This window comes from Passer montanus, unplaced genomic scaffold (genome assembly GCF_014805655.1).
Source record: "Passer montanus isolate IOZ18808 unplaced genomic scaffold, ASM1480565v1 scaffold32, whole genome shotgun sequence".
NCBI lineage: Eukaryota > Metazoa > Chordata > Aves > Passeriformes > Passeridae > Passer > Passer montanus.
In genome coordinates, this window is record NW_024367930.1 from 8,508,613 (window position 1) to 8,533,703 (window position 25,091).

The 25,091-nt window shown below is 39.1% G+C and overlaps 1 protein-coding gene across 2 annotated transcripts in view; it reads right to left on the minus strand.

Moving 5' to 3' along the window:
* Window positions 1–225: 225 nt before the first annotated feature.
* BMPER (BMP binding endothelial regulator) overlaps window positions 226–25,091 on the minus strand; it is a 146,174-nt gene continuing 121,308 nt past the window's right edge. For both annotated transcript variants that reach the window (XM_039715226.1, XM_039715227.1), the window contains exons 14-15: window positions 6,921–7,051; window positions 226–829 (exon numbers count right to left, since the gene is read on the minus strand). In XM_039715226.1, coding sequence (XP_039571160.1) covers window positions 648–829; window positions 6,921–7,051 — 313 coding nt within the window. In that variant the 3' untranslated portion in view covers window positions 226–647. The remainder of the gene's footprint in view (window positions 830–6,920; window positions 7,052–25,091) is intronic.

The window sequence follows — 25,091 nt, forward strand, 5'->3', positions numbered from 1 at the left end:
CCTGATTAAGCACTGTCACCAATCACTATGCAGCTCCAAGGTATGCATGAAATATTCCTAGATAAATCCTCCATCTCCAGAGAAATGTGTTTCCTGTACAACTGTAAATCTAGGTTCTGTGTTGAAACTAATCCAGCCTGGCAGTGCTATGGCCCTAGAAAAGTTTCCCTGGTAACGACAAACTTATGCAATGGCAAAGTCATCCAATCTTTTCATGCCACAATATTATATTAAAAACACCTGGTTTATTTATACAATGACTTACAGATCAGGGTCCTAGAAATAATAATACATAAACTTTATAGCAAAAAATATACATATTATAATTCATCCTTCTATGGTATATAGAAATTATGTATATTTGCGTGTGGACATATATATAAATATATGGGTTGTACTTACGTTTAGGGCACTTGTGTATGGACACGTGTGTCCAAATACACACAGTATACATTTATATATCTTTCTAGGTGCCTCATGTGTGTACTTAGAGACACACAAATAGACAGAGAGGAGCATATTTACACTCTGTGAGTAGACATGTACTTTGCAGAATCTGCACACAAACAGCTGGAGTCCTTCACTGGCTGTGAGCTCAGGGGAGTCAGTGACCACCCGCACTGGTGTCCATGGAAAGAGAATGAATGTCACCGCTGTGGGCACAGGACTGGTTTGATGCATCTTCCTCTGTGAAGAACTAAATTTGCAGGGCAATGACACCCTGCAATGCAGGGCTTGTTGCATGGTCCAATTTCATTCCAGTTGTCACATGTTTTGACACATCCCGGACCACAGGTATCATAAACTGCACCGTGTTTACACTGGGTTGCTGAAAGGAGTTAAAAAGAACAAAATATGCATATTACACAGAGCCCCACAAGGAAATTTACTTATCTGTTTGCTCCGTTTCTACTGCAAATATCAAAAGCACACTTTAGCATGATGATTACCTAGAGGAATACATTACTTGTAAAATGATTCCACTATATTACATAATAAATATAAAAGTAGCAAAATTCCTTTTCCAAAGCTATCAAATCCACAGCAGTACTGAACTTTTTGAGAATTTTGACACAGCTAATGGTATATAAAGCTTTAGCAAGGTTTCTATCTATATGCAGATCTGTGCTTTATATTAGAGGATTAAAACTGTTTATTCATTACAATGTCTTTTATCAAAGAGTCTATATGCAGATCTATGCTTTAATCCTTTAATTAGAGGATTAAAACTGTTTATTCATTACAATGTCTTTTATCAAAGATTTCTGAAACATTTACAAGAACAGACAGTTTTATTATCAGTTCCATTCCTACGGAAAGAAGAAGAGTAAGGAGAGTAATTCACTCCATTAGAATTTCTGATCCTAAGATTATATTTTCCATATTTCATATTGCAGCAAACTAAATCAATGTTGTTATCCAAAAGCACCGTTTCTAAAACAAATAAACAAGAAAACAAAAATTAAAAATCAATTGTATCCATGCTGTTTCACCAAGGGATCACTGACAGTGAGGGCTCCTGTATTTAATGATTCCAGTATCTATTCATTAATTTATGCAGCTAACAGTTCAATGCATTTTCAACATAAAAGATCACTGAAGGCTCAGCTAAAAGCATTATAAACCCTCCAGATCAATATTGAAACTCTCAACATTTTATATCCTGCTTTTTTAGTATGGAGAATAATACACAGTTCAATGTCAAATAAAAGTCTGCTATTCTTTTAAACAGCTGTGCTGATGGCAAAAACAAGGACTGATAAAATAGTTCGTAGATGGAAAGGGACTTTCAAGCATCCAGAATCATCTCATGTTACTTTGAGAGAGGTAATTGTCTTAGGAAAATTTCTTCAACTTTGAGAGGGACTGAAGGTCAATATTTTTTAAGCAATATTTTCTTACAGACAGAAAACACTTTTATTTTGAGAATTAGCCTACAGTTTCATTACAGTACTGCTATTATTCATAAAAACAGAAATAAATTGATGAAATATATGTAAGTGTATCAAAGAGGATGGAAGTCTTATTGCTAAGATATAATAAATTTAAGGGGGTTCCTTTTCACCACTAAGGGATCTTCAAAACAGCATCAGCTTCTTTGAAGTTTTACTTTACTTATGGAATTTATGCATACACAATTCTCAGGACACAGATATTAATAAAAAAAGCCAAAATTGTAAAAAATATGATAGTACAGAGGCAAATTATCCTGGTGTTACAGAGAATCAAATGCTGAATGTTAGATGGATATTAGATATCAAGGGAGAAAAAACCCCAACCTTCAATCCCTAAGCATAAGAAATCACCTAGAGCAACCTACCTAGAAACTCTCTGAGACATCTTTAATTGAACATTGTTTTGGAATAGGCTGGAAACAAATATCTGTCTGTCAACTATGTTCAAGATAGGCTTATTCAGTTTGTGAGCATAGATCTTTTGAGAATATTTTTCCACCTTTACATTTCTGTCTTGCTCTGCATGATAACTTTCACACATACTTAAGAAGGAACAAACAAAAGGAAAAACCAAAAAAAAAAAATTTAAATTAAACAGGAAAGTTAGAAGGTGGGAAAAAACATGCAAGTCTACACTTACATAGTGTGTTAAGAATAGAGATTGAATCTTTTTAAGAGGGGAAACAAAACTGTGCAGATCTCCCCAGTGATTTGCAAACAACGTATTAAGAGACTAGAAAAGCAGACCAAGACATTCAGGGACAATTAGTAATTGTCCATACACAATGTGAATTCTCTTACAGGAGCTGTTTATTAGAAGCTTTTATCCTTCCTCTCTGAAAATGAGCTTCCCTTTGTAGGATCTCTAATTGACCAATGAAAAACAAACATTAGACTTCAGCACATGTAGTTTCCATACAGAAAGCAATACAAGCTTCAGTTTTAAGGCTGCACAAGTTTCATCCCACAAAGCTTTAGTGCAGTAATAGCTGGCCCATTCCTTCCACCTGAGCTCTGTTTGGTTCCTCAGCTGGTAGGTTTAAGGAGAGTTGGCTAAAGACTTCTTTCCACTTCCTCATCTCTGCCCCTGAGCAAATGAGAACCTATTACAGCCTGCCCTCAGCAGCCATGGCATCTGTTAAGTACTCCCCCTTCTGCTTTACCATACATGCATGTGGGATGTCAGAACACCTCCTTTTCCTTCAGACCATGCCATGTAGAAGATATGATTACTATTTTCTGCTGTAGGCAGCCTATAATGGCATTATTAACATGCTGTCAAGGGGAAAATCAAAAAGTACAATGGCTGCTGTTTAAGTTCCCTGGATGGCTTTTATTGTTGAGTGATTCAGTTGTTAACATGTGGTGTGATTGATCCAACATTCCACTTCATCAACAGTTTAAAATATAAAAATAAAGACATTCTGCAGAAGGCTTCCCAGGAACTGCTGAAGTGATTCACTACCATGTAAACATGGAAAACAGAAGTGGTGTCTTTGCACCCTTCTTCTAAGACAAATTCCTCTCTTAAAGAACTGAGCTCTGTTACTAATAACTTCCTTAGTACACTAGCAAAGAAAAAAAAAAATCAAAAACCCAAACCCAACATACAAAAGTTACTAATAATACTGTATTTTGAAACATTACCAGTCCTAACAGGATTTTTCCACTCTTCTTCTAGAACATGTGTTTGGCATGACAGATGTGAGCTTCCTCAGACCACTTTCTGAGCTGGTGGGATAATAGCCAGCTCCAGTCCAGAAGCCATATAGTCATATAAATACAGCACTGTGCCTGAGCTAATAAATCCAGCCTATTAAGGATACTAGTCTGCAAACTAGACCTGGTTTAGTCCAGCCACTTTGGCAGTTTCACAGAGAAGGCTTCTGTGCCTGTCTTTGTAGACATGGCTGTAATTATTCAGGAGGAAATCTAATTCCCCAACAAAAAAAAGCCAAAATATGTAGTATAACTGCTGAAGGATTCCCTTGGTTGATGATATCTGACAAATCTGATTTCACAGAAAATTCTGAACTAATATTTGAGCATCAATGAATGTTCTGGCTTCTTCTGTCAGTGTTACACAGTATGGAGGTCTTCTGTAAGACTTTCAAATGGCATTTCACTCCTAGTGCTTGCAATTCACTACATCTCCTTCTAACAGAGCTAAAGGTGATGGATCTGAGCACTGAACTTCCCATGATACACTCCATTAATACTTTCAGCTTTTAGTAAGTATCCACTGAAAAGCCAAAATAGCCCTCCTGATACATTTACACAGGCAATAAAGCAGTTAAAGGAAAGCAACATATAGCAGGGAAAAAGAGTGACACATGCCGTAAAATTCTCCAGCAGAAAAGGGACCCAAAGGAGAAGAGTCAAAACCAGATATATGCTCATCTCCCTCCAATTCAACTGATCACAGAGGAAAAGAGAAAATTGTTCAGATTTTATGTAACTGTTGTAGCATGTCAGCACATCAGTGCATTTTGCACTATGTTATAGCCCTTATCTTGTTTTCTTGCATGTGTAGTCATGCCCATGGCAGGGAGTTATTGCCTTCTACCATCCTTGAGTCTTCTTTCTCTTGGTATCCTGAGAAATGCAGCATTAAGTTACTATATCCCAAGGCCTTTTACCACATCCGTTTACTTAATTGTACTTTATAAACTTCTTGTCTAGCTTTTCTTGGGTAAAAGAGAAAGGTTTTTTATTTCTCCTTTGCTTTTCAAACTGCTTCTGTCCATTTCTATCCTTTATTTTTCCTCTTCCATGTATCACTTTTTCTTTTTTCTTCTTTCCCTCATACTGGCTGTCCTGGTTTTTTAATTTCTCCTTCAAGAACTATATTTTTTCCTACGCCCATCCTAACAGGTCTAATTCCCTACTACTTTCTGTGGCAACCCATATCCTTTTCCTAACCCTCTCAGTTCCCATGTTCACCAACCTTTTCCTACCCTAACCATTTTGTTTCCTCATTATCTTCCACTTTTCACTCCTTCAGTTAAATGACAGCTGGCATTCCCTTTAATGAGCCAACCTCATAGGACATCAAACCTTGAGCAGCAGTGTTCTGCAGAATAATGTAGAGGAGCACAAGCTATTGCACTGGGGGAGAGAGAAGAGCACGTAGGGAACAGGACATGTAATTCAGCCTACTGAGCATCCTATTTGGCTGGCCCTCCAGACAACACAAGTTTCCTGAAGATTATAAAGATGAGCTAAGTTTACAGCAGTTAGGGTAGAGCACCTGGCAACCACAAAAGATCTGGTTTTAAAACACACAAAAGTATAACTAAAACCTGACTTACTAATAAGTATACACCATTTTCATCAGAACACAACTCTTGCAAGTATCCCTGCAGTTATGAAATGTCAAGCAGGAAATGAAAGCCATAGAATGCTAAAGTTTTATTACAGAAATTTTGTTTCCCACATATGAACTTTTATCTGTAATTGAGACACAATAATTGCAACTACTTGTTTTGTAGAGAAAAAAAAGCCCGTTAAAGATTAAAATCTTGATGCTGGCCACTAGTACCATATGGAAAGCAGTGGATACTCTTTAATTTAATGCTTACTGTATTATTTACTTAGAAGATGGTGCTACTTATCTAACATTGGATACTTAAATAAGTGTTTTGAGGGTACTTAGCCTTATATAGCTTATTTACATTTTCTGCTTAACAAGATTTCCCCATTCCCTCTAGAAGAGATTAAAAAATTCATGTTGATTTAAAAATGTCTTTCATTAGCTTTAATGGAGGCTGTGTGTTTCAATTTCTTCATAATGTTCTCTCAAGGACTGGTTTTGCCTCAGAAAATTTTCTCCTGTTTGGTAAGATGCCAGAAAAAAAATTGTGAAATGAAGCCTCAATTAGTTAAGTCGTGATATGTCAACACTTGTATAAACTCCTTAAGGCAGGGGCTGCTAGCAAGGAGTTTTTATTCTTTTTACAGCATCTGCCATGGAGACGTCTCAATCTGAAGTGCTTTGTAAAAAAGTCACGATGCTTGCTTTAGGTTCTGCATGGATCAGCTACCAGATAGATTTATTAAAATTATATATATTACTAGTGCTGTCCAAAACCACATCCTTGAATAGGGTTTTCACTTAGTGAGACCCTGTTTGTAGAGTCCTGTTGCTTTGTAAGGAAAAAACATGAACCTTTTGGGAACAGTCAATCAAACATAATTTGCTCTGTCACTCACTCATCCCTGAGTGAGTGCCTTCAACAGAAAAGGAAATTGAACTTCAGAGAGATCCTGAGCCACACACAGTCACCAAAATGGACCACAGAGTAATAGCTCATAGACCAGCACTGAGTATCCTCCTCTCATTGTTTTTTGGTTTTTTTCAACTACTGTTAATTGCTTTACATAAATCTGAATACATTTCTAGACAAACCAATGCCATTATAGAGTGTCCTAAATTAATGAGACCATCATCAGGGGAAATACTCATCTGCAATATTGCATTTTTGTTCAAGTGCCCATAGCCACAGGCCACTGCTTCTCATGGAGGCAATTACTCACAATTACTTGCAATTAATCAAGTCCAAATCACAAAGTATGGACCAAACAGAATTGTTAATGCAGGTTTACATTTTAATATTTGCACTAAATACATTTGCTTCTCTTTCCTTGTTGAACTTACTGCAAGGGTTTACATTTTAATTTACATTTGCACTAAATACATTTGCTTCTCTTTCCTTGTTGAACTTACTGCAATTATATGTACATGCTGCCCATAGAAATATACCTATGTTTTGACAGTAGGTCAAGGTTTTTCTGTAATCAGAAAAATCAACAGTTTACATATCCTGAAAGAAAAACTTCCAAGAACTTCCAAGCTGCTACAATTCCTGTATCATTTTTGATCCTGCTCCACCACTAAAAGGATAGTATGATCACAGCCTATTAGAGTATGCAACAATAACAAAGAAGCAGTCCCAAAATGCTCACCTGCGCAGTTGTGCTCCGGCACCCACTGGACTTTCAGCCCTTCCCTCTGACAGGCTCGGGCGTATGCCAGGAAGGACTCACAGTAGCAGTTTTTATGGATCGGACACTCACACATGTCTGTCACACAGGACCTGCAGAACAAAACCCCAAAACAAATAAGAAAGGAACGTTTTGGCATTCCAACCCTGCCCGAGGGTTGGAGCTGTCTACTTTCCAGTCACACGGCATTCAATGCTGCAGCAACTTGTGCTAAATGGAATGAAAGTTAAAGGCATCCCTGAGGTTACATCCCAAGGGCTCACCTCTTTTTTGGTGTGCTGCTTTAATGCAGAAAAGCCTCCAGAGCACCAGGGAACCACACAGAAACAGGGAGTTGAGAAGACCCAAGAAATGTCAAGGTAGAGAGGACTGAGACCATAATGGGGGAAGGCAAACTCCGTTTTGTGTCAACATAAAATAAAAACTTTTTATTCCTAGAAAGTAATAATTTAATAATTTTACCAACTATCATGACAGTAGTGTTAAGTGTATGAATTCTGTAGGCAATGAGCACATGTCCCTCCATGCAAGAGATGATGCCTTCTCTTCAGGTTACCTCCAGACCCTTCCTGCTCTGAAGGCGTGAAAATAGCTGTATGTCTGTTTTCTCAACAGCATCACTACTAAGTGCCAGACTTTAAGACACTCCAAAGGAACAGGGCTGATGCAGCATAACTGAGCAGTTTCATGCTAGGAAATCCCTCAAGCACAGTTCATACCGCCCAGTCTCTTCTTATGTGAAAATACCACAACGACAGGGAGCAAAGCTGCTAACATGACCCTATGTGAAACTGCTACTGTGGATGTCACCACTATATTTCAAGTTAGCTTGTTCAGAACATGCGCCTATTTGGCACAGACCTAAAATATAACTGAAAAGAGCCAAGAGATTTGCAGTTGGTGGTTTCTCCATATGCAAAATGTTTAGATGGTTCTGCATGTGTAGCAACGTGAATTCAGAAATGCTGTTTCTACTGCTCTCAGCAGAATCATTAAAAGGCAGGGACAAGGTATAGGGAAATCATACTCTGAAAATCACACCCTCAGTTTATCTGCTTTCCACTGAAGGTGCTCTGTGCATGAACCTTCGGTGCCCATGGTCAAGGCCCCCCTGTTCCATGCATGTTCGGGGGCTTTCCTGTTTCTGAGAGGACAAAGGCACAAATCCTCTTGCAAAGATGAAGGGCTGAAATGAAAAATGTGCTCTTCATGTTAGTTGCTCTTTCTGTCCACTATAATGTGAATTGTCTATAGGAAAAGGATAGATATAGACTTAGTTTCCCAGCAACTTTTCCACAGCAGAAGAGGTAATAGCTTGGAAATGGTGCAAAAACCTCAGACAAAGTAATCAGGAGCCCTAATGCCCATACGTTGCTCTAGAGTAATTGAGAACCCTTTATTCAAAACTAGAGAAAGGAATAGTGAGCCCTTGAACTCAGACAAGTCTGTTTCTGTAAGTCCAACAGTGCCCCTGAAAGAGGAATATTTCCCTATGCCCAAGTCACCAGCTGCTTCAATGACAAGACAGTTCTGCTTGACATTTTCATGAGTTTTAATAAATTTACTCTCAGCGGACCCTCAGTATGAAATTACCTAAAAAATCACTGCAACAAATAAGTAACACAAGTGCTAATGCATAAAGGTTATCTGTCCATTATTTACTGATATATATGGACTGTGAATAAACAGAATTGCTTTGGATAAAATATATAATATGCTCATACTTACAGAGCAGTTGTTTTCACTTGCAATAACTTTACTTTCTAAGAACAATGTCATTTTATTTCACTTTAGTCCTGTGGTAGGTCCCTTTACATCTTTTCCAGTAACAGATGTTGCTGTATGCATATCACAGCTGATAGGCAAGGAACAGATTAGCACAACATCCTTGGGGTGGTTTGATGTTGTCAGCTGATAAAAGACCTTGTATAAACACAAAGGGTCACCTTTTTATGTGACACACTAAATAACTTCACACTGCTTCCTTTGGCCACAACATCTCTTTGTGATCTCTTCCTATAATCTCAGCAGCAGGCACTGCTCCATATACCCCATGCAATTTAAGAGGTGCCTGTCTCATTCTTACAGGGAAGTAGATGCTTGCTTGCTACTGAAACAAATCATTATCACAAAGAAAGTCTGTATATAATGTCCATAAATAGTTGATTGTCAAGGTACCGTTTTATCATGTTTTTGTTTCTGTGCCAGCCCCCTTTATGAAACACATTTCACTGCTCTCTGCTCAGATTTAGTTGTTATTGATGTCCATGGTGTTTGGGATGCTTGCCAGTATTAGCTTGACTATATGTTCAGCAACATCTTTGACTAGAACTTGTAAAACCCTAAATCTGTGGTACTTCCTCTGCTTTTTAGAGCATACCTTTTGGTTTAGGTTTTGTTTTGTTTTTTTTTTACCATTACTGGCAGAGAGATGTCACATCTTGCACTGAGTCAGGGGGGCAGCCATGCTCTTTGAGAGCACAGAGCTTAGCTCCTACATGCATGTGAGCAATACCAACCATTAACCCTTGGCATTGAAATGGCCATGGACATCCAGGCATGTTCCAACTGAAACATCTGAGTTTTGGCTGGGATCAGCACTACTTGCACAGTGTTCAGCATGGGTGTCCATTGAGGAAGCAGCAAGCCATGCACTACGCAAAGAATCTGCTGATTAATTACATACCGAATTGCTGGTGTAATTTTTATTTTCATTGAGTGTTTAATCCTGGTGACAGCTGCTTGGGTCAAGCCCTAGGCTTAGCTGAGGAGCCATTGTCAGATTGCAGCAGTTCTATTAATTAATTACAATTTCTAATTATTTGTATTAATTACATTAATTAATATTAATTCAAAAATTAGTGTAAAGAAAATTATATCCACAGCTGCCAAGCCTAATGAATAAAAATAAAACCTCCTTTTATTTCCTAATGAAAGGGCAGTTCTGAGCAAGGACATAGAAGCAAAAGATGTCCATTCTCTGGGGGCTGGCTCTGAGGGTGACCTGCTGATGGCCCATGGCCAAGCTTCAACTTTGGGTCTGTATTTTTAGCAAAAGTTGTTTACTTCTTGCACTTAATTACATTTCTCACATTTATTATTGCTACAGATGTGTTAAAGGGCTATTATGGGATGATTTACCAAGTAAATTGAAAAACCGATTTTTGTTTGCTATCCTAATCCTTTCCCTTTGCAAAAAACTTTGGCATGCCCATAGCTTTTATTTTTTCATCCTCTTCAGTGACACATTTAAAAAAATATTCCTTGCTTCCCCAGATTGTGCCTTCTCATCATTCTGCCCTTGAATCAGAAAAAGAGATTTGGTGACACTAACTGCATGTACTCACATCTTATCTGTACTCTAATCTGACTGGACTGTTCAAACAACAAAAAAAAAAGCATTTTAATAAAACTTTGGAATTATGCCAATAATGAAGCTCTATTGACAATTTACTGTACTGCACAGTAATGGAGACTTTGGGTCTTGTGGGGTATTGTGACTCTTTACCAAGAACAAAGCATTTGCGTAAATGAAGTAAAAACATATTAGAAATTTAAACATCAAAACATTACAGTCAGACAGAAATAATCCCACAAGAAGGCTGCAGCGCAAGTTACTTATAAAATGAAGCTATTTCACTAGCCATGGAAATACAAACAAGATACTTCAGGCAACCTTAGTTCTGCCCTCAGTGAAATCATACAGAGATACAATGATGTTGTGGTCCAAAAGAAAATTACATTTATTTTAAGGACATATTTACATTTAGAAAAAGAAAAACACTTGGATGAGACCGTACACTTTATCTGGCCTCCCTGCTCCAAATAAGCACCAGAGAACAGCCAACCTCTGAGTCCTGGTACCAAGTGCCTCACTGTGATCCCTTTTGATGCTGTCTGTGCTGCCTGCAGGGTATGTGTCAGAGATGGTGTTAATTGGGTGTGTATAATCACAAACTGTTGCAAGGGGAAATCCATGAAAGTGAAGGCATCCGGCAGCTGTGGGACACACCCTTGAAGGAGACAAACACACACTCTGCTGCCACATCTTCAAAGCAAACTGGATGACTACACTCCTTCAGCAACAGCCCTTTTTCATATTAAACTGTGGAAAGTCTCCAAGTCCCACAAAGGGCAAAGAACAGACTCCTGTGCTGCATGCAGTATTTAAAAAAATAAAAAGAAAAGATCACAGCAATGAAGCATACAGCCTTAGCCTGTGCCATACTGGATTGAAATTGCAGATGTTCACTTGTGGAACATCAGCAGTTCATTTTCCTCTGTGATACACATGAATCCAAACGTAGAATCAACCATTTTAAGAGGGGCTTAATTTTTCCCCCACATTTCACAACAGGAGTATGACGCAGAGCATTTTTCAAACATTTTGGTACCTTTGAGTTGTTCCACACAGATAGAAAACAGGAACATCTTCTTTCCATCAGCAGATCTCAAGAGGTTTTACAAAACCAACTAGAGATACATTCATTTTGTGTATATGAAGAAACATCAGGTGGTGATGGGGTTTGTCCTCTCTACACCTAGAATAAGCTGTACACTTGCAAATTTCAAAGAGTCATCTGAAGAGTCATCTGCCTATAGAGGAGTATTAATTTCCAGTCCCACCATCCTGTGAGGCATGACTTCTTCGGATAAATTTTTATTGGGTAAGCCAAATCAGAGTTTTAGTACAAGCTTGGCCTATTTTTTTAGGAAAAATTAAAGCCATTTTAAAGTTACTCAAAAGTTAGTACATTAAAGTCAGTAGTTAAGTTGAGAGAAAGTTTGTTTGAGCTGTTTTTTGACAAAATTCAATGAGCTGCCATTATTTATGGCCCCAGATAGAAAAGACATTTCACAAAGCAAGAAGATGAGAAGATGAACCATTTTCCAATGTATAATGGAAAGTCTCATGCTGTTGCTATATCAAACTCTCTCGTCTGCATGTGCATGTTTAACCTTACTGAAGTATTGAAATATAATATGTAGAACTGGAGACTTATTATGGCTTTGAAGCTTGAGATCAAAGGCCTGAGATCATTCTTTCTTTCTCCAGAGTTTACTAATATTAATGCACAACCAGCAAGTAACTCAAATAAAGTAATTTTGGAGGCTGCTGAAGACACAGAAATTCTTAGGTTTATTGAGTATTCACTCAAAGCACTTGCCTGGGGAATTGACTGTTTCATGCAGCAAAGTCAGTCATTTTCAAGGATCATTTCTTCCAAGACCAGGTAACCATTACTCCCTCTGCGCTCTTCCCACACATCATAACATTGGTAACATAGCCTTAACTTGGGGATCAGATAAAGGCATCCATAACAAAGTTAAATCATCACCTTTTTTCTGATAAGTGTGAAAATAAGGGCTCACAAAAACTGGCAAGCAGCTTATGTGCAATTTGTACTGGAGAATGCCCCATGCTGAAAAACTCCCTGCTCAACAGGCTCCAAAACATCGCTACGAGTGTGCGAGCAGAGAGGGAACTCACAGCTCATCTTCAGCGAGCTGTGCACAGCAAATGTACTGCAGGCACATCCTCTCCATGGGGAAATCTCATTCCTATAAAGAAAGCATTGGCCATAATGCTTGAGACTATGACTGTTGTTTTTTGGCAGAATGCAGAGGAGAAGTTTGCAGCAGTAGGCAGTTGAATCAGGCTTTCAAAGTTCATTCTGACTCCTGATTTTTTGTGCAACTTGGATTCAACCATGGACTGTATTGCCACACTAAGCTAAGCAGAGAGAATTATGAAATACACAATTCCATCAAAGGGAAAGAGCTGCATGTGATCTAAGATTTTTGGGGCATAGCAGTCTTGTTACACACACATTGAAGAGTCCTAATTTAATTGTGAGTATCATCATTGCTGGTGCAGATATAGATGTGGCACTCAGATAATTAAACAGAATCACACAAGATACCCATATCCATCCCTGCCTTGCCAAGGAATCCTCCCAAAGCAGTTATTTAGAGTCAACATAGGAAAAGGATGCTTTCAATGCAAGTGGTAATTACTGCTGGTAATTTCCAACATAACAAAGACAGACAGCAATTAAATTTTGATTTCTTCGCATATACATCTTCTTAAAAAAATAAGAACCCATATTTCCCTCAAAAAGGATAAGAAAAAGCAGTATTTTCCAAATGTTGAGTAAACTAATGTCCATGTGGACCTCTGAAAGAAACCATATTGTGCTGCACAATATCACCACAAGCCTACACTATGTGCTGCTAAAAATATTATCCAAAAGCCTTTGGATAAAGCCAAAAAGAGTGTTCTGCATGTATTTTTAACCTTTATATAAAGAGTATTCTGTGCCAGAATTGTGTTTCATTGCCTTAACCAACATTACCCACAAGAATATGGCAAAATTAACAATAAAACATTGTGGAACATTTTCTAAAACCTCATGAAATAGAAGTTGTCAAGACTGCACTACTCTGCCCCCTATTTATAATCTCTCTCAATATGTACCAGTGGTACATGTACTTAAAAGGGAGGAAGGAAGAAAAACCAAATAAAGAACGAAATGGCACAGTAGCCTTCCTTCTTCATGGTAATTGTCCTACTAATGTGTCAAGTAGGCTTTTTGCATCTTGTGCTTCGATCCTTACAGGCATCTGTGACTTTAATTGTACTTTCTGGTCCTGAGAATGGAAAGGTTGGCTAAAATCCCTCCACAGGGAAATAGCTGAACAATGACTAAGAGGGACAATGTAGTCCCATGCTGGACTCCAAGAAGCATCTGGTATGATTCAGAATATTTCCTAGAGCTGAAGGGTACAGTACAGCTGAGCAGCTGACTTGCTACCTTTAGAAAGAGTGGATTTTTGCTAAAAAAACCCTCAACAGAATATTGAAATGCCAACCACAGCTGTGGAAGAGCTGACCCCTTGCACTCCCACACATTTTCAGAAAGTGGAAAAGAGTTTTCACATCCTCTTCTTCTGTTTCTGTTTCTCTGCACCATGCAGTTTCACCTTCATTGTGCAGCCATGGCATTTGAAATACATTGTCCTGGCATTTAAAAAAAAATCTGTATGCAGGAGAACTCAAGTGGTTTGAGTTCATATGCAGCATATACCTTGAAGTGAAACAATTAAAAAACACTCCACTGTACACATTACATGTGAATCTGTAACTGTAATTATTAGAATAAAGCAGAAATACAGCGTAAGATTCTTAACCCATTTCAAACAACCGCCCAAGATAACACTGAAAATAACCATCAAAAATATTCTCATTTTACTTGCGTAATGAAGTGGTATAAATAAAGTTTGTTCCACCCTCTTTGAAGAGATTACTGCAAAAAGGATTTAGCTGCCTGTATGTTGTATGATCTGTGGATGGTATACCTAGCTGGAAAATGACAGCACCACAATAACACTGCACAAGAGCAGAGTATCCAAACCACTTATAAAGAAGTCATTTGCAATAAAATATCAACAATATTATGAGATCAACCACAATATGAGAGAACCAAATTTAGCAATATGACCTTGAATCTGACACTGAAGGTTCAAAAGCTAGAACCTGCTTTCTGAAGATATGTATTTCTTCAGTTAACTAATATCCATGGTCATCCTCTTGCAAACTATCACATAACTGGCAAAGGCAACAGTAGCTGTATATGTAAAGCTATATGATAAGGCTTATCGTGCATTTATTCAAAGTTTTGGGAAAACATACTATAGATGCTCTACGGGTTTAATGTTTAGGAAGAAAGTCAACTCCTATACCAAAAATCCATCTTTCATAGGCCCAGAGGCCTTAGGTGTACAGCCTGTATATTCATCACTGATTTCCTATGGCCAAATTGATCTACTCTGTGTTTCTGGTATCCCATAATTTATCATAGAATGTCTTGGGTTGGAAGGGAGTTTAAAGATCATCTAGTTCCACCTGCCATGGGCAGGAATGTCTTTCACTAGACCAGACTGGCCAAAACCCCATACAACCTGGCTTTGAACGATGCCAGGGATGGGGCATCCACAGCTTCTCTGGGCAATATGTTCCAGGGCCTTATCACCCTCACAGTACAGATTTTTGTCTTACTATCTAAGCTAAACCTACTTTCTTTTAGTTTGAATCTGTTCCTCCTTGTCCTATCACTCCAAGTCCTTGTAAAACGTCCCCCTCCATCCTTCTTATAGGTTCCCTTTAGGTACAGGAAAGCCACAACTAGGTCACCCTGAAGCCTTCTTTTTTCCAGACTTGAACAATTGAAACTCTCTCAGCCTTTCCTCATACAAGAGGTGCTCCATTCCTCTAATCATCTTGCTGACCCTACTCTGAAATTGCTCCAAAAAGTTGATGTTCTTCATATGCTGGGGACCCAAAACTGGATGCACTCTATCTCACAAGAGAGGAGTGGAGAGGCAGAATCACCTCCCTCCCAAGCCACAGCCTGGAAAAATTCCTAAATTTCATAATGTTTAGGATTTCTTAAGCCAGTAAGACTCCTTATTAGAGATCCTTTTCCGACACAATACAGCAGTATTCAAGTTATTTGCCTGACCATATCATATGCATATATCAAGTCTTTCTTAAGAGAGGAAAAGAAACCAACCAAGGAAACAGAGAATGTTTTAGTGGACCTTTTCATTATCCATATTAGTATTCTACTTTTCCATTCACTGCATGTAATACTTAGCTTAGCACTTACACTGCTAAAGTGAATTTGCCTTATGACAGAGACACTCCATCATAATGGAATTTTCAGTGTCCTCTGGCATAGCTACCAAGGAAAATCCATCATTATTTTGATCTTTTACATTATGCAACTGACATAAAATTTTATCTTTTTTTCCACGTCTAGACATGATTTTTAAAGAATACTTCACCCAGCTCTCTAGTGAAGTGGAGACTGAACTGCCATATCTTATCTAGAAAAGGAAAAAACCTAGTAATTTTAATTCAATTTCAAAAAGACAGACACATTTTAATATCTAACTTTATACATTAAAGTACTTTCAATCAACAGTTAACTTTGTTATTCTGTTTCATACAATGTAAATGAACATTGCATCGACTAAATGGCTCTAATATGACTGCATCAGCTTTCACTCTGGTAGACAGAGAGCCCATTAGTGTATTCTGTGTGACAGCCCTCATCTGAGAAAAGCCAGAGGTTTTGCATGAGCTTATAAACATCCTAGATAGAACCTCAAAAATTATTGGGAGGTTTTGAAGTCATGGCCCTACAGAAATATAAACCATGTAGATATACCAAAAGCATATTGTCATAGTCATTAGATAAACATATGAAATGATACAGGTTTCAAATCTTCAAAATAAAAATTCAAACCAGATCATCTCCTTCTGTCTGCTGACAAAATGTACTGTGGCCCTGCTATACTATCTGTCATAAAAGTATGTCATATCCAATAACAAGCACAATGAGAACACGAAGCAGGAAATATTTCTGAATTATAAACATAAACTGAAGTTATCTTCAGCTTTTGATGATGATTCACTGTATATATTTCCAAGGAGGTCTTGTGATATAATAATAAACAGGCTGGCTAGTTTAGAAACTCACATTCTTAAACTCTGCAGAGCCCACTCCTTGGCTTAATCCACATAAAATTAACTTCAATCAAGCAGTCTTTTTCCTCTAGGTGGCTGCAGAGCATTTAAAAAGTTGCTGGCTCCAGATGGAATAAGAAAGAAAGACAGCAATGGAAAGACCTGATAGGACTGCTATTTAGAAAACAGCTTCCTCCCTCATCTTGCTTTCTTTGGAAAACAAGAGCCAAATTCTCATCTCAGCAAAGACAGACTCATTGAGAATGCCACCTTCCAGCCAGTCACATCCTCACAGTGCATTTCACCTCTGAGGTCTTCCTCTTTGCTCTTCATCAAAGTAGTTGCTAAAAATAGGACTTGGATGAAGTGGCAAAACAGCCAGCTTACCTGAATTTAAAAATATAGAAAAACACTCTGTTTCTGGCTTCCTGTGTGGTCCTGGCCCAGACGCATACAAAGACTTAGGCTCATAAAGCATGATTGAGACAGGATTCAAACACATGAATGCAAAACTGCAGTCCTGGAGGGGTTACCATGACTCCAGCAAGGCAGACCTTTTTCATGATGGATATTTAGCTCCTACCTTTACATTTCCTCAGGCACCTCTGCTTTTGCTCTGCAAGTTGTCATGACCACATGGGTATTGGCAGGCACAAAGCCTGACTGACACCCCAACAGTGAGGCCCATCAAGGATGGCTGTCTTAGAACAGGGCAGTGCTGCCATGTCCTATTCAGGATTCGATACCAGAGGCAGAGCATGTGCAGAGCAGAGCATGAGCAGAGTGACAGGGATTCAGCCAGGAGGCAGAGACCTAGCTCTGCTCTCTAGTCAGTTTGACATAGTCTGCTACTTCACACGCAGAGAGCTTTGGGTAAGGTATGCTTTGCATAGTGCCACAGCTCTTTAGCCTTCCTGACTGCAAGGTCTCAAGCACAAAACACCATACAGAACATGAAAACACAGTGGATGAAAAGCTGGCTTCAGTGAAATGGATGGGGATTTTCCTCCTGACAACACAGGAGCCAAGACTCAGAACTGTCATCAGCATTTTTTTTTTTTTTTCAGTTCTGTATTTCAAGGCTTTGAAGGATCCAGACTCATTCAGGACATCACTGAACATTAAATTCAAGCATTCTGAATTTAAATGCTATGAATTAAAATTTCCTGTACTAGACATAGTGACTCCAATACATATCAGCCTGGCCCAGGAACCACAGAAACCCACATAGATGTTATAAAGCCAGAATGACCTAATTCTGGGTGAAGTGGCATGAGATTATATGAGCAGACAGAGCCAAGGTTTGCTCTTGAAACTTACCTTCCAGTGAGTTGGTTTGGGCATGGTCATTTACTTAGCTAGATACAAAGGCAGTTCTGATGTAAATCAGCAGACTTTAATGACAAATTGCAGCCACATGAGCAAACTCTCCCTATCACAAAATAATCACAGTTGTTTTTTTTTTTCTTGTTCATCTGTTGGTCATGTCCAATGGCAAAGATGTTAAGATAAATTCTGGGCTCAGTCTTGTATACAAAGTACTTAACGTGGTTTTGCCTCTTTTTGTTGGCTGGACAGAGACTATGGAACAGATCAGTGCTCCATGCTGGCCACTTTGAACAAGTTGCCTGATGGAGCCACAAAGCAATTCATTCTCTCTCCATCATTTCTCACCCCATAAAATCTTCCCTGGCCTCCCTACAGAAGCAGTGGAAAGATCTCAGAGCTGTACCAGTTTGTTAGGAAGCTTGCTGTCAAACTTGGCAGGGGCTGCAAGCTACTATATCCTTTCTCACCAGCAAAGTTTGCGGGTGGAAATTGTCAGCCCCAAGTGTGCCTTTCAGACTTTGAGAAAAGGGACACAGCACAACTGCAGCAAAGCAGCCCATACAGCACATCCCCTGAAGAAGCCCATCTGAGAAATTGCAGGAGGCAATAAAGAAGGAAAAGCTATTGCTGAAAATTGTGCAGGAGATTGTGTTCATGTTCTCCAAGGGTCCTTGGGAACCACAATGTATACAGTCCATGCCTCTGTGAGACCACTGATTTCTTCCCTTTAAGGTGAGCATGTGGAACAAACTCAGTAGTTTTTCTGCTCCCATGGATCTTTCCACAGGTGGGGAGCCTAAGGGCCCATATGAAAGCATGAGCAGATTAGCTCTGTCAAAACAAAGATCCTGTTTTTGTGCCAGTAAGGAAAAAAAGGAGGGAGTGGGGAAAGCATAAAATAGAATTTATGATATATAGGAGGAAAATTGGTTTTTAATAGAATCTTTTCAACGTTTTCCATTAAACTTTGGTTGCTTGCAGTGCAAGTTTTGGAATGCAACTCCCTCATCCCCTTAGGATGGTCTGCGTTTTATTACGTTAGTAAGGAAGCCCAGTTTACTCCTAGCAGAGCTACTGTGTGAAACGTTTCAAACTCAAGCCAAAGTGCTGGAGTAAAAGCCCCTCCTCACTGATTTTCAGCCTCCATTCTGGGGCCAGTGATTTAATGTAACTTTTATAATGTGTAAAAGAATCTTTTGTTATCAAGCAATAGTAAATCACAATGATCACATCATAATGAAGAAAATTATGTGAATCCAAATGTTACCCATATGATGACTTGATTTCAGCTGGGATTCCTAACCACAATGAGCAAAGGAATATATCAGAATAGGGGAGGAGGTATTGGTCATGAAACAGGGGAGATGAAGTCAGTAATGAGAGAACACTAGAAGCATTTCCTTCCTTCCCTTCCTCTTTCCCCCAGTCCCTCTCCACTCCCTCTACCCTACCTGTGATATTGGGCATATCAATATTAGAAATAGGTGTACCAAAAGAAGAGGTATAACTTCAGTACCAGCAGTCAAGGATGAAAAAATATGGGAATCTGAACAAGTAGAAATACCAGAAGTCTATCATTTTGGAGCAGCAATAGTGAGGAAGTTAGGTGAAGTAAATCCTGTTACACATTTGTGAAGCAATTTTTATAGTTAAGAGACACTAGGGAGGCAGAATGAAAGTTATGCCTACGAAGATGAACCCAGAGAAGAGAAGAGACACTTCAGTAGGGTCAGAGGGTATATATCTGCATAAACCCTATCAATTCTGTGTATTAAAGGTAGCCATAGTCTCCATGGATATGATTTAGAAGATTTCATGAGCACTGACAAATTGTTACACATTTAAAGATCAGGGGAAAGGAGAAAGTCTTTAAGGTGCAATTTACCTCACAATGTAGCCAGGGTCTAGCCTTCTCAAGGTGTCTTTCTTTCAGATCTAACTTTTACAGCTAAGGACTGAGCCTTTTGCTATGATTTATACTGAATTCTGCATAAAATGCTACAGAAAGTAGTAGGATTTCTCTTTCTGAAGTTATTTGTCTAGATGCAGTCAGCTTTAAGCATCTGCCTTCTCACAAAGGCTGAGATTCATTCCTCTAAGCTGCAAGATTGTGGTTGTTTAATAGGCTGCCCAGAAAGCTTGGATTTTTAATACTTATCAGAATAAACGCTCGAGTATATTGCACAAAATTCTCTCTGTCCTCCATGTGAATCTTGTGAATAAAGTCTGTGTTAATCAGAACCCGTACAATTCTGCTGTACATTCCTCTTTCTCTTTGTGTGCAATGGGTGTGTACAGGTTTGGTTCTTTTCTACTCTTAGGTCAGCAATACACTGTACTTCAGGTTAGATAAAAATCTTGTTAACTTAGTTGCCCTTGTATTGGAGTGGATATCTTGCCATTTGCTGGAAATACAGCAAAGCAAGGGGAAGGCAAATTTTAGCATTAGTTCTCTCACCAAACAGGTTGATGAAAGCATTCAGCCTTAGAGATTTGCACATGTACAGCACAATTCATATGGATGTCAGCTGGAGTTATACCTTAACTCTCTCACTCCACTTGTAAGAAAGACAGAGAAACACAAAACATGAAGAAATTAGAAGTTAATCTTATCTTCGAATCCTTTCAGAGAGATTGTGAATGGCAAGCCCAGAAATTCTTAGAGATCCATTTATGTAACAGCAGCAGCAAGCAAGGAAAGAAAAAATAAAGATGCAATGAAGTTCTTGATCCCATCTGGGCAGAGTACAAAGGGAATCATCACGTCTGCATGAAGAGAGTGATGGTGATAGAGTATTAACAGAAGAGTCAGAATCCCCGGAGTCAAACACTGTGGGAACAAGTAAAAGCCACAGAAGGAAATGGAGGCTAAAGAGAAAGGCCCACAGTAAATATCTGCAGATGCTGTTGTTTGCAGTGGGGGCTGAACCAACAGGGATGTAGTCATACACACACGTAGCACCTCACCAGTAGAAGAATATTCTTTTCAAGATCAAAAGTCAAGCAGCAATAAAATCCGTGTCAAAAAACATCAGCAGAGGAGGTTGTGCATGCTCACTCATGAACATCTGCACTAAGAAGCCACTTAAGTAACCATGCAACAGCATGGAAGAAACATCTGCAGCATGTAGACCACCAGCTGTGCAGTAATAATACTTTGAATATCCAGAGTGCCTTTTATCTGAATGCTGCAAAGCATTTTCCAAACAAATTAAGCTTCACAACACCACTGTGAGCTTCTTATTTAATGGTAGGATTATTTCATCCTGCACTAAATGCCATTGCTGCCAGAATGAAAAGTAACACCTGCTTATCATCTCACAGAAATGTACCATTTTCACGATGGTAAGTGACAAAAAGGGTGTGGTTAAGCTAAAGTGAAGGAAGACTTGAGGTGGTCAGAATCACATGTTTAGAAAAGAAACTCAGACAAACACAGTATTAACACTCCCTCCCTTCCCCCTGCTTTACTTTTAATTCAAACTGTCACATTAATTTTTATGCTCACATATGGTTAGTCTTTGGTCTTAATTTCTCATTGGAAAAAGAGAACCTTCACGGGTGTATACTTGTAGGGGTGTCTCCAGATGTGCTCAGAAGTACAGATAAATACCTTTCTTGGTTGTGTATGCTCAATAAAATGTATTGCTGTGCATTGCAAATAGCTTTCCTTTGTACTCCTTCAGATCTGTTTTTATAAGGCATCTTGATGATTATATTACAGATCTCTCTTCCAAGGCAGCATGCCATATAGTAAGTCCTATAACAAACTTCATGCTGTGTGTGCTTTCAACCCCACAGGGTACTCCATGTAAGGAGTATTCTAACCTGACTCTGCTGAGTTAGTGAGATCTGACTATGTTTCTTAAGAACAGGAAGAAAAGCTGGGGAACACGACATACATCCAATGAAGATAGGAAATCTTACAGACACCCCATTATGATTCCCTCTTTCTGCTTCTTAATACACCCACATTTTAATCCCGTTGAAATGTTAGTGGAGAAAGTGCTTTGATGGGGAGGTTGTGGCAGTGAAGCAGGCTGTTTCTTTATTAAATGCAGTTCAGTACTGGCAGGACAATGCCAGAAAAACATACAGCTTTAAAACTTAAACTTTTTGAGGGCAGCAATGAGACTCTAATATGTGCTTGACACTAGCACACTAGAATATTAACATATAAGGCTTTTTTGATGTTACAGTTAAATAATAATATTAGCTAGGACTTGGACATGACTATTTGTATTTCTAAGAAATTGTTTGGGGCACTTGGATATTAGGCACATAGCCATATCTTTGGCTAAGGATTATATTTTAAGCATTTCTACAATTATATTTTAAGCATCGGAGTTGGTCTCAGCTGGGCATGTGGTGGTTAACCTCAGGCCAGCTTCTCCCTTCTCCTGAAAAGCTGGTTACAGGAGGACACAGCCTGGCTTGAGAAAAGAAGGCTCTTTTATGGTTAACATTTTCCAGAAACACTTGGTCTTGGTATAACTCCATGCCTGTTGAAGCCCAGGGTAAAATTCTGCTTGTCTGTAGTGCCAGGTATGGTTGGCCAGCACCACCTGCTTCTGACGTCTCATCCTACATGACCAGCTCTGAAAAAGTTCTCTCATGCTCACAAACTGACTTTTCTCCAGAAAGAGCTATTTCTTTTCTCTATGGATGCAACTGAACATATGTGCCAAGTAGCTCACTATCCCGCCAGGACCGACTACTTCATTTCAAATAAACCATAAAATGGCATGTATTACTTGGGGAGAATAAAATGTTCCCTTTCAGTATGTACATTCATTCGTTTTTCTCTGTATGCTGGTTTTGTCTGTTTGACTCACACAGGATTTTCCTTAGCCATATTTCAAAATGGTGAATAGAAGGATTAAGTCTTAAAAAATCCTTCATTTTCAATTCTATCACACAGAGGATAAGCAGTTCATCTACTTTTTGATATATGATATTAAGCTGCCTGCACAGTCTGACATCTAGAAGAACAGTAGTAAAGTGGGAAGTTCCTGTCCGTAGAAGTATCAATGTTTGTTCCCAACATCAGTTTCCATTTTGGTTTTACAGGACCATAACATTTGCATTGTATTTTCCTTTCCAGTTCAGACAAGCCTCAGAGCTCAGAGGGTAAAAAGCTGAGACCTAAGCTGCACACCAGCTCCAACTCACCAGTTGAAATGATAGGACTGCATTGTTTCCACAAGACAAGGAGAAGAACTGAAATCTCCAATCCCAGATCTGACATCTGTTCCAACTTAGTAACAAACTAAACTCATTCTCCATCCCCCATATGCATATCTCCACATACGCACAATGGAACACTCCGTTTTAAGAACATTTGCTTCTGGATCCACACTGGGTCACTTCTAGTTTCCAGAAACAACCATAAATCTGTTCAGTTTCACTAGAAAGAGCAAAGATCCACAGAGAGCCCCAGGCAAGCATCTCTACCCAACTTTCCTAACCCCAAACCTGGCTCTGCAGCAAAACATTATATTTGTTTTCAGCAGTGGAATAATATCACATGTGATCACAGTCTCAGCAGCAACAATTTATGAGTCTGTTTCCCCTAACCCTTCTACATCTGGTCCTTCACAGAGCTAGTATCCATGTTCAAAAATCACTTGAAAACCACATCTTTTCTCAACCCTGCTTTGAACCCCTGTTGTTTTAGAAATATGTTAGCAAGAGGAAAAAGAAGAGCTGTGAAAAACCACAAGGTTGAACCTCTGAGTGGGGTCACTGGAGCCCAGGACTGTGTGGCTGGGGTCAGCCCCTGACTGCCCAGTTGTGGAGCAGCTTGTCCAAGCAGAACCAAAGAGCCAGGGTTGAAGCACCTTCCAGCTAGGCAGCCAGTTGGTTTGGAACACTCACCAGGGAGCTGCAATGGTCTGATAGTTAACTAATCTCAGGCCTTGACTCAGCTACTTTCATGATGATGCCAGATAAAGGAATCCCCTCCAATCCCCTCCCTGCTTCTACTGCTCCTCCTCTTCTCAGAAAGTGCTCTTGTCTTTACATTCAAACAGAATCTCTTTACATTCAGATAGAATCCAAAAGCTGAGAAAATTTGAAATATATTGCTGACATGCTCCAAATACTGCAAATTACAAAGCAAGGATGGAGCTGGTCACACAAAAAAAATGTTGTGGTTTTGCACCATGAACTCCACAAGGGTAATGGCCATTGTACCACTGGGTGGGTTTTATGCCAGTCAGAAGCTGCAATGATAGCAAACAGCCCTGAATGCTTGAGATCATCAGATAAAGCCTCAGAAGCATTCCATTGTTCCATGTTCTGTTTCTATATTTCATTTTACACACAAGTAAGTGGGCAATCTGGAGCCTCAAACCTATTTCACTAAATATTTTTCAAGTCAGACTAGCTTGGAATACCATTTCCCCCCATCTGTTTCCTGCTAAGTCTGTGCACCTTATATATTTTTTAACTTGTGAAAAATCCTACATTCTTCACTTACAAAACACAGGCAAGACAAAAGCTTTAGCATTAAAATTTCCCATCTAACAAGAAATTAAGAAAAACAATGTATTTTCACAGCATTAAAAATGTTCCAGCTGTACAGGTGGGGAAAGACTCCTTTACACAGCTTCTTTTGAGGATACCACTTTGCTGCTAATTATTTATATAAATGTCCAATAACAGAGGGAAGTCACCATCTCATTTAATTTGCATACTGCTCACTGAATGCAAACAGCTTTTAGCCCCAGGCTCAATTCAAACCAGAGGCAGTTGCTAAATTATATGCATTGACAGTCAGATCTCACATCTGTGGGACGCAAGAAGGAAATTATGCCAAGTCTTAAGTTTGTTCTTTCCAAGTTCATGGCAGTGGGCAGACCCAACCAAGGAATCTGCACCTCCCCTGTGGGACCCATTTATGGGAAGGCACAGGAATAGTGACAATTTGGGAAATTATTTGTCTCACATACTCACAAATCATGTCTTCAGCAGTGGGGGAATGGCAGAGCTGGCCCTGACACCACCTTCTGATCTCCCCATTGCTCTGTCTTGCAAGGTGTTTCACTGCTTTCGTCTTTGCCGCAGACTATCTGAGTGAAGCAGACCCTCTCTCATTTTTTATTTCTCCTTCCAGTGCGTTCATGACAATGAACAAAATGCACAGATCGCACTCTGTGACCAGAGAGCGATATGTAAATCATGTTTCTGGGGTACATGTGCTTCCTAGAGCTTCCTCTGATGCTGCCTGAAACACAGCAGATGTGCTAACTGGCCTTTCAAATCCCAGC